Source organism: Cannabis sativa, chromosome 1 (assembly GCF_029168945.1).
Source record: "Cannabis sativa cultivar Pink pepper isolate KNU-18-1 chromosome 1, ASM2916894v1, whole genome shotgun sequence".
Taxonomy (NCBI): domain Eukaryota; kingdom Viridiplantae; phylum Streptophyta; class Magnoliopsida; order Rosales; family Cannabaceae; genus Cannabis; species Cannabis sativa.
In genome coordinates this window covers 37,755,032-37,765,467 of record NC_083601.1, presented here as the reverse complement: position 1 = coordinate 37,765,467, position 10,436 = coordinate 37,755,032, and the positions used below count along the sequence as shown (strand labels likewise).

The 10,436-nt window shown below is 31.4% G+C and overlaps 1 protein-coding gene across 1 annotated transcript; it reads right to left on the bottom strand.

Annotated features, from left to right (window-relative positions):
• Positions 1–2,636: 2,636 nt before the first annotated feature.
• Positions 2,637–10,007, bottom strand: LOC115706628 (lysophospholipid acyltransferase LPEAT2). Its single transcript, XM_030634339.2, has 14 exons — positions 9,329–10,007; positions 8,064–8,244; positions 7,884–7,943; positions 7,141–7,304; positions 6,976–7,039; positions 6,810–6,878; positions 6,242–6,337; positions 5,782–5,826; positions 5,255–5,325; positions 4,751–4,817; positions 4,333–4,383; positions 3,427–3,537; positions 3,281–3,328; positions 2,637–3,130 (listed from the first exon to the last, which is right to left on the bottom strand). The coding sequence occupies exons 1-14, from the start codon at positions 9,823–9,825 to the stop codon at positions 2,960–2,962; spliced, it is 1,695 nt and encodes a 564-aa protein (XP_030490199.1). The 5' UTR covers positions 9,826–10,007; the 3' UTR covers positions 2,637–2,959.
• Between the last annotated feature and the right edge of the window lie 429 nt (positions 10,008–10,436).

The following is a 10,436-nucleotide window of genomic DNA, read 5'->3' as shown; positions in this document are numbered from 1 at the left end:
AAGTTATGGGTCACCCTTTATGTACCAAGTTTTGTTCTTTTTTGGTGATGCCTTTATGTGCATTTAAAGACTCTTTCCTCAAAACCTCCTGATGTTGGGCTCAGAGTAACCAGAATTTGAGAAAAGGAAAAATTAATGTATGGTGATAAGAAGAGGGGACCACAGGAGCATTGCACAACTTTAAATTTAAATATTGTCATTATTTGATTTTAATATGTGTATGTACTAACTTCTTCTTCCCTAGGGTTTTTCTTTTCTTTTCTTCAATTCTATGGTGTAGATCTCACCTTGGGATGATTTTATATTAGCAGCCTCACAACACAATCCTTTGTTGGTAGATATTTTATCATGTAAATTGAGAGGGACAGTGAATTTGAAAGAAAGTTAAGAGAAAAGAGAAGAGAAGTTGCATTAAGCTAGAAGTGGCATCCAATGGTTGTTTTCCTATGTTTTCTCAATTGAGTCCAACGGCATCATATGTTCCTTTTTTATATCTCAAAACATTGTCCCCTTACCACTACTTGTCTCCTTGGAATAATCACAACCTTGGACTTCTTTTTTCTTTTTTCTTTTTCTATTATTTTATTTACATACATATAATTTCTTAGTAACAGTGACAGTATCATTATTATTTAAATTCAATAAAACAGTGCCATTATTTCTTTCTTGGTGGAACAAGTCTTTATGGGAGGAATGGTGAGTTTGGCCCAATCTTAAATGTTGACATTGCTTTAAATTTTCGAAACATTTTATTGGCTATATGGTAGAGAGAGCTATGAGCCTATGAGAATTGAGAAAGAAAAATTAAATACGTACTTCTTCTCTCTCTTGTAGTTATTGAAAATTTGCTTTTCTTACTCATATATTTCCATCATATGTAAATGTGGAAATATCAAAGCTTTTCAATAACAGTTGTTAACTTGTTTTCGTTCTTTATTTAGGATAAGCAAACTTAATTGAAACCCTCCAATAATTATTAATTTGAATTAAACTAGCTAGGGGGCTAGTGCTACCTACCTCTGCACTAAAAAATATACATAACTAATCAAAAGCTTTGCTTTTAATTATTGGATTTAATTACTTTATTCAAAAATAGAAACTAAATGAATGAATAATATCCAAACCAATCCAAATTTTCCCAAAACTTGTTGGCAATGATGTGGGCACAAAAATTCAGTTGATTTTTCACATCTTACTGATACCAAATGTTACCAAAAGTTTTTTTTTTTTTTTAACAAAAAAATAATTAAACTTTACAATAAGTTAATAACCAAGCTATAATAATAATAATAATAATAATAATAATAATAATAATAATAATAATAATAATAATAATAATAATAATAATAAGCATGTGTATGCAAAATTTAGTGACAGAGCCATTAATCCAAATGAAGGACACCAACCAAAATCCTTTTTTTTTATTGTACTACTTTCAATTAAATATAGTATTTGGAAAATAATTTTGACAACACAATTACATAGAGATTGTATTTCTCCTGTAATTATATACTACATTTTGATTTATTTTTTGAAATTTAATGAATCAAAGAGAAATATGAAATCATGCTATAAATATGACAACACAACAATATAGATATTTGTTTTTTTTTTTCTTTCCGATTATACATTACATATTGACTTATTTTTTACAATCTAGTGAATCAAGGAGGAGTATAGACAAATCTATGAAAGATTTAGTAGCATAACAATCATTTTTTTATTAAGATTTATGTCTTTCTCTTTGATTATGTTCTCTCATATTAATTTATTTTCTGAAATCTAAATAAAAACTTATGAGAAATTTGGCCAAATAATAACAAAGATATTTATATTTTCCCCTTTGATTATATACCACAAATTAATTTATTTTTTGAAGTCTAGTGAATTAAAAAAATCATAAAAATATCTATAAATAATTCATTAGAGAAGAAAATGAGTTTAGTGTGAAGAAACTAAGGGCAGCCTTCAATACTTGTAGAAACTTCTTGAAGATAAGTATATGATATTATAGTATTTCTTTGTAACTTTTGGTAGAGTTATTTTTACTTTTTTTTCTCATTTTGTTGTCTAATTTTTCTTTTCTCTTAATAGATTTTTTTTTTTCATGATATTGATTAGAGAGTGGAAAGGTGAATGATGAGTAGTTATGGGTTAGTGGAGAAAAAAATAGCGATATATTATTAATTAATTATATATTTTTCCCTTATTTTTAATTCTGGCTTTTTGCTATTTATTATTATTATATTTTTTTTTTATATATATACATATAATAAATTAAGAAAAAGAAAAAGAAAAAAAAACTCAACAATGGTAATTAAAAAAGAATTAAGTCTATATCAATTGTAAAATTATAATAAAAAACTGTATTAATTGTATCCCAAATTTAATACTATGCTATATCTTTAGCATGTATAGATTTATGCTGAAAGTTACCTTATTACCACCAGTTACCAGTTGAGTGAGGCTGAAAGCGAGGATCACTGAGTTTGCTGATCCCACTTAAAACGATCTTTTACTGCTTAATACTCATAACATGCGTATTTAGGTGGTTGCTTACTCTACATAAAAACCTTAACATTGCTTCAGACAAGGAGTTCAATAAGAAGAAAAACATTAATAATGAACATCTGCACTTTTGTGATTCATCGTATAATTTTGTCATTGGATGAGACGACTACGCGCCAAATAGATCGTTGTGAATTAGGGTGAAAATGAATACAAGCAAACCACGAGCGTACAGATGAAAGCTTTGTATTGTGAGCGTTTTGAGGGCAAAAAATGAAGAAAAAAATAAATTATGATGCCCCTACAATACTACCCACCAAACACAGTACATGTTTTTCTTTTTAATAATTAAATATGATACATGCTCTTTAACATCAATAAAACCCACCCTTCTCTCTCTGCCAAACAATTGCACAACAAAATGGTACAAAGCATGGAAAATGCTACTCTGCTAAACAATCTCTTCTCGTAACCTTGTGCTATCTTGTGATAGATCTTTCTGCAGCAAACAAGATGAGAAAACTGCAATCAGCAGTGGATTTTTTCTCAGGCAGGTTAAAAACTCATCCTTGCTGATCTTTCCATCCTTATCACTGTCGAACAAATCGAACATTTTATGAACCTGCCAGCAAATCAATGGGGATATTTGTAAGTTGACAGGGGTAAAAAATACTTTTGTGAGAATATAAAATACTCTTCCCACTTCAATTTTGGGGCAGGGACTGGGAAACGGGGAATCTTCAAAACATGGGTAACTCAACAAATTCATTACCTTTTCCTCATTCAAATCTGGAATTGCTAATCTGATGGAATCTCCCAGCTGTGATAAAAAAACATTGAAAATTTTATGCAAGTCAACTTATCAGAACACTTGAACGAAATTGTAAAAAGAAAAGAAAAGCAGTTTAAGTACTGTACCTCTTGCTCTGAAATGCTATCATTTCCTGCAGCAATACATCTACCAAAGGCTAATTCACAAGCTTGTCGGAATATTGGCTGGTTCAAGACATTTGCTGATCCAAATAAGAACTGAAAGCAACCAGAATGAAAATGAAAACTTGCAAAGACAAGTATCGGAGGGAGCCAAATTTCTACCACAGTAGAATTTCAGCTCAAATCCAGAATTGAACACTAGGTTAGTACCTAGTAGCAATGATCATAATATTTTAGCAAAAATACATTGTGGTGGAAGGGAAGGGAAACGTTACATCATATCTCAGATTACTAAGGTCTAGCATTAATTGGAGGATGAGAGCTAATTAGAGTAGTTACAATGAACATGATTATCTATCCTCTTTTCATTTAAAAGTGACTTAGTCACTTTCATCTGTATCCTCTGTAAATGCCATATAAACAGCAATAATCCAAACCTTTTACACTATGAATTGCACAACAAGCAGCAATGCAGTTTTGCTGTTTGAACCGAGGTGCATTTAAAACTTTTTACAAATTCTTACAAGCAAAGAAAGAACAGAAGAAAACTCTGTATGGTTAGAATCTAGATCGAAAAGTGAATGATAATTCATTATCACTGAAGATAACTTTGCTACCAAGAGGACCAAAGAATGCATGAGGATGTATAAGGCTATGCCAATTTCAGAAATGTTGAAAATGTGTTAGCTGTCAGCTGAACAAAATTAACATGTCATTGTGCTTTAAATAAGGCAGGAAATGTTGAAGTCAAACAGTACTCAACTTGGTTGACATACTTAAGCATGACTAGATCCAATACTACACATACAAGTATCTTTCAACCGAAAATATATAATTACGTATAAAAATAAAACTGAGAAAGAAATAATCTAATTGGAGAAAGAGGGTAACCTGCTTAAATGTTATTCCTCCACATTTCTCAACATCAATGTATGAAAATATCTGCAATCCAACCAAAATAAACGTTACACACACATAAACTTTTACAAAAATCAGCCATAAAAATAAATAAAACATAACTTTTTTAAAATCAAAATGTAAAACTGAAAATTTACATGGAAAAGTAAAAAAAAACAAGACAAGTTATAATACAGAAAGAAAAAATAGTAAGTTTCCAGTTATCTTTCAAGTAGTAATTTGTGTTATTCAATATCCATATTCAAACTTATAGACAACACCAACGTTAGACATCTTAAACTCCACTATACACGAAGATTGAATAAAAAAGTAAACACATGACATAACTCTTTTGAAACTTAAAATTAGCCATGGGAAAACACATAAGCAAATCAAATAGATTTAAACTTACCTCCTCGGATAATGTACAAGCACCGAGTCGTAGAACCTTCACAAAGTTATGATAGTTAACACGACCACTGCAAAATTATACAATAATGAGAAGAAAAAGTTCAAAAAGCTAAGTATTACTTCATATTTACAATTACAAGTATCAAGATAAGATTTTCCAGCAGACAGTAAGAACTGATAAAATGACATTTTAGGATAATAAAATCTTGAAAAATAATTTGACCATAAGTTACATTAAAGAAAAATCACAAAAGCAATTTGCTTTTCAAAAACAAAAATGCAGGAAGTGATTAGTCATGAAATGAAAACATTGTATAATGATTTAGCTTCATACGCGAAACAGAGAAGTAATAAGTTGCATGTGAAAAGAGAAAAACTCACAAGTTTAGTTTTGTATTGTCCCATGAGAAAAGGGAAAAAATAATAGATTGCTTACTTTACTCAAAAACACAGAAAACCCGGCTGCAAACTTCCACATTATTATCTATAACACATTAAAATGTACCTGGGGTCAGGATTCATGGCGAGAAACTTATCCAGAAAATCTACAGCTTCCAAACTATTTATATGATGTAACTGGAAAGAGAAAAAAATGAAAATAGTGAGAGAGAGAGAGAGAGAGAGAGAGAGAGAGAGAGAGAGAGAGAGAGAGAGAGAGAGAGAGAGAGAGAGAGAGAGAGAGGATCTGCATTACATTTCAATTCTTGTGAAAAAAAATAGCATAATACTATATGGACAATCTTTAGAATGTAATATTAAGACTTGAACATGAACTATTGGAAGAAGCAAAAGTACAACTGATGCCAAACAATTCTTGTACAATTTATCGTCAGTAATAAGATAGACTGAAAGATGCAAGCAGCCAAGGCTTGAAAGAACATTTCCATAGGAAAACAGATCAAAGTTGATGTACTAACAAACAATGTAGATACACACTGACAATTATAAACTTCTCGACCACCAGGAGAGGAAAAAAAAAGCAACCTACACAAAGAAGGATGCACTTATAGAAAGTTCAATTCACGGACTCACCAATTCTACTCTAGCCATTTCAACCATGTAAGCTGAGGGATTCTCCTGCACGCGCACACAAAAAAAAAACAGATAGTGTAAGATGCAGAAACAATTCATAGATCCAATAAATGTTGAAATTATAAGTTATAAATCTTAAAAACATATTGAAATATCAGTAACAATTAATGCAGCAAATAAAAAAAGTGTTGTTCATTTTGTGCAGGATAGAAAAATTACAAAAAATTACATTCCTTCAGTTTTCATAACCGCATGTGATGGTTGTAAAGCACAAAAATGTAATTTGATTGATCACAACAATGGAAAGAATTTGGATTTCATAGACCAAAACAAATAATAATTACTTCCGTGTTATATGTTTAATTGTGAATACTCATTTGTAAAACCAAAAAATTCCCTAGCAGAACCTTATACTTATTTCTGCAGCCACAAATTAAAATACCAACCAAGAAGCAAGTACCTGTTTCGACTCGAATGCTTTCACTAAAAGCATCAAATCCCCATAGGAATGACATGTCTGTACAACATTTAATGCAGTTGCCATAGCCCGGCTTGTCTGCATTGTATGCATCCTTGTTGTTAGAAAAGTTAGATAAAATCAAGAAATACAGGTAGAACCATCAGGCAACACATGTTCAAGCTTCAAGGTGTAAACATGTTATTTTGACTGTTTTCATTTAAATATATTATGTATACACCAGTTATTTATATATATAAATATATTTAGAAATAAACATATAGATTTAAATAAATAGTTCACGGAAAAGCAATCCCGCACTAGCACATCAAGTGTCTGCCTAAAATCATATCATTATGTCAATACTATAAATGCATTATTGAAATTCAATCATATATCCTTCAAATATTGTTTTCTGTAATCAAATATTAAATTATACTTCACTTAATTTTATTGAAGACTACACAAAATGTAGCCCAATTATGCAACACAAAAACCTACTGCTGATGTGTATTAGTCACATAAAAAGAAAAACAATCAGCCAATGAATAGCAGTCTGGCAGATACTCACCCTTCCAGAGAAACTGACAGCACTTTCTTTTTCGTGATCAAGTGGAGAAATGACTGGAAGGTACTCTACCTGTATAACAGAATATAAGGAGTCAATAAAATTGTTCCAAGTCAACTGCAGTGGACAACATAAAGAAATAGTGAACTCTAATTAACAGAGAAGGTACCTCCATAAAATTATGGAACTGTGTAAACATCCTAAACATGAGCTTTGCCAAGGAAATGTGCCCCCTGATCAATGTGCCAAATAAAACACTGCTTAGTATAATAATTGAAGACAGAACCAATGGTAATGTAATACATTAAAATATATAAATATATAAATATCCCACCAGGATTGATCAAAGTGTACATGGGGATAACGAACAATAACTGGCTGAATTGTGTGACCAGGGATGAACGCCCCCAGCTGGAAAGAAATAATGACTCTTCCATTGGTTGTAGTTCCCTCGGGAAATAAAAGAAGTCGAGGAAATTTATCGCAAGAGGCTTTTCTCTGTTTTCAGAACCTTGAAAGCACACTTCTGTATCAAATAGCTTATAAATTGATAAAAATAAATAATTTATTTATTTCTGTCTGCCTTACTGGCACATGTCTTTGGGAAAGCTGTTCAAGATCATTTATCATACTAAATATAACCAGTTGGATATGTTTAGCATAGATTTTAAAATTCACTAGGTTTATTATTAATTACAAGTAGCCTTCTCTCTAGTTTTGAGAACCATACCAATGCAACATGCCAACATGACATCAAAATATTATTCTTTTGAATAAATCTAGAGGCTCTTCAATAAAAAAAGGGGAAGATAATATATTGCCATAAGCATCTACATAAAATACAAGTTTGATTTCAGGAGGCTTGATATGAAAATAAAAAATAGCTCTAAAATTTTGTTGATAATGGAAATGAAAATAGATGAGAAAATGCTCGAAAGCCACAAGAAAACTTCAAAGAGAAAATGAGAGCAGAAATTGATTTTCATATCAGTACAAAACAAGGGGTCATCCAAGCACTTAGAATGTAATCAATAACAGGGTGTAACACGTTCGTCAAAACTCATAGAAACTTTCTACCTTTATTTCATTGACAGCATGCTTCCTTGATGACGATGAGAACCTATTTACATATATGACCTGAGAAAATAAAGATTGAGATAAAGCATGAAGATTAATACAAGTGTCAACAACAAAAGACTATTATAAGCTGTATTAATCAACATATTAATCCAAGAATATTTGCAAAGCATTATTTACCTGCATTGCTCTGATGATAGTTCCAACAAAAGGAATAGAATCATGGGACTCTGATGCAACAATGGTAGGAGACAGTTCATAAAAATAGAAAATAGGGTCAATGTATGATACATGATTAGATACAACTATAGGAGCTGTTTCCCTAGGAGCTGGCTTCCCCTTACGTTTAATCCAATGGTACCTGGAAGGAAAAGATCCATGTCCACAAAATCAGCATTATTCATAACATACTTTATAAAGTAAAAGTAAAATATGTTTGAAAAAACTTGTCATCCGAATTACACAAGTGATATGGTCACTAGCGAAGGGAAAACATACTAGAGTATTACATACATTCAGCACACTAAACTATGATAACAAAGGTAAGACTTATCTTTGAGGGATTTTATTTTATAGGAGATTTTCAATACCCTTTTTTTCAAATTTAAAAAGTTAATTAATAAGAACAATATAAAGAAGAAAAAAAATTCAGGGAGTTCCCACTAATATGGCCTCTCGATGAATTTGGAAAGGTAAAAAAAAATCACAAAGAGAATTTTTCGACTGTGCTTTCACAACAACAAATTACACCTACATTTGTTAAAAGTTTTACTGATTTTAAACATAAAAAATATTGAAGAAAATAAACAACTAGATGATTGAATTTATGAAAGACAATATAATAAAATATATATATATATATATAATTCAAATATATCAGATGAACATAATAACACTTGTATTTGTATATGAGTATTGAATATTAAACCACAACTCGCATTGAGCAGAATAGAAGTATGCTTCTGTAACTAATCAGACTAATTACTATGCTAACATAGTTACTTCAATAACATCTGATGATATTTGCTTCTCATCAATCAAAAGAGTTCACTAAAGATCCAACACAGATCAATACCTTAATTTTTTATTGCAGCATTTAAAATTTATAAAACTAATTCAAACTAAGCATCCAACCATACAAAGAATAACCACATAATCTTTGTTACAGCATTTAAAAATTTAAATCCAAGTTATATTAAGCATCCATACCATACACAAGATTAACGTTTGAAATTAAAACCACAAGCCACTTCCCAACTAAACCCCAAAGCAAAACCCATAAATATTCAGAAAACTTTCATTTCCAACTCAGCCTAGTACAAACTAACCACAATGAGTTGAATAAGAAAAACGCATTTTGTATCAACGTCCATTCTCCAAGATACTAAAACGACTATCAATTTTAGATAATAACTCGAAAATCTAAATTATAACTGTAAGATTACCCAAATGTGAAGAGAATACACCGTGCCGAAAACCTAGTTACCCACATAATCCTGCACCTCCATTTGGGCATAGGATTCTGCCTATCCTTCCAACCCGCAAGAGCTAACTTGGTAGCCAAATATCCCACAGCAAGACAAGCTCCAAAAAGAACGAGTCGAACAATCATAACTGGAAAAAGAATCAGAATTTTGAGCCACTCGTAGACCCCATCGATCTCCTTCGTATAGTTCCGGAAGGGGTTCACGGTCGGCTGCAGGGGCACCTCGAACCAGTCACACCCAAGAAACGCATACGGGTTGCGAGAATCCAACTGGTTATCATGGCGAGCGAAATTCTGATCGGTGGGACTCAAATGATCGGTTCGGTTTGACGGCTGTTGGTCTTGGTGATGGTGATGTTCAAGACGGTCGTCGTTGTCTTGGACGTCTAAGATCAAGTGGAGATGATCAGACGGCGGAGATGGGAGGAGAGGCGAGGTAATATCATGGTCCGCCATTGTCCTCTCTCCTCTGTGGGTTGGAAAGGAATGTGGGGGAAGAGCAGCACTGCTTTTGGAGACAGAAAACGACGATGGTGGAATTGAAAGACAGAGGAAGAGACTTTGACAATTTTTTTTTTATTATATATAATAATAATTAAAACCGATTAATAATTTTATTCTGAAAATAAAAATAATAAATGGCGTGAAAATCGACTCCAGTACGAGATTTTATGCCATTTGTAAAATTTAGTGGTGGCGATTGGGAAAAATCATTAATTTATTGATAGCCACGTGGCACGTGCTTCTTCGTATATGTTGATTTATTTTGTATATTTATGTCTTTTTTCTCATTCTTTTTTTAACTACTCACTTTCTCTTCCAAATTCTACTATTTTTTGGGGGTAAATATATTTCATCTCTTTTGTAAAAAAAAACATATATATTATCTTCTTTCTTTATTTTTCTAACGCCACTTAATTAAATATTTACTTGAAATGGAATATGAAAAAGTTATACCAGCTAAATATTTAATGTAAACGTGTCTTAATTTTAGCATTGGATTTTTGACTAATTTATATCAATTGAAGGATATGTTTGTGGTGTAAGTAAATATATTAAAATCCTAC

What these genes read in the sequence shown, in the direction of transcription:
- LOC115706628 (XM_030634339.2), bottom strand. Translation starts at nt 9,825, where the DNA reads ATGGCGGACCATGATATTACCTCGCCTCTCCTCCCATCTCCGCCGTCT. An exon ending in CTGTCAGTTTCTCTGGAAGG is followed by an intron (nt 6,338 to 6,809) that starts GTGAGTATCTGC and finishes CATACAATGCAG; the next exon opens with ACAAGCCGGGCTATGGCAAC. An exon ending in GCCATGAATCCTGACCCCAG is followed by an intron (nt 4,818 to 5,254) that starts GTACATTTTAAT and finishes ATAATTTTGCAG; the next exon opens with TGGTCGTGTTAACTATCATA.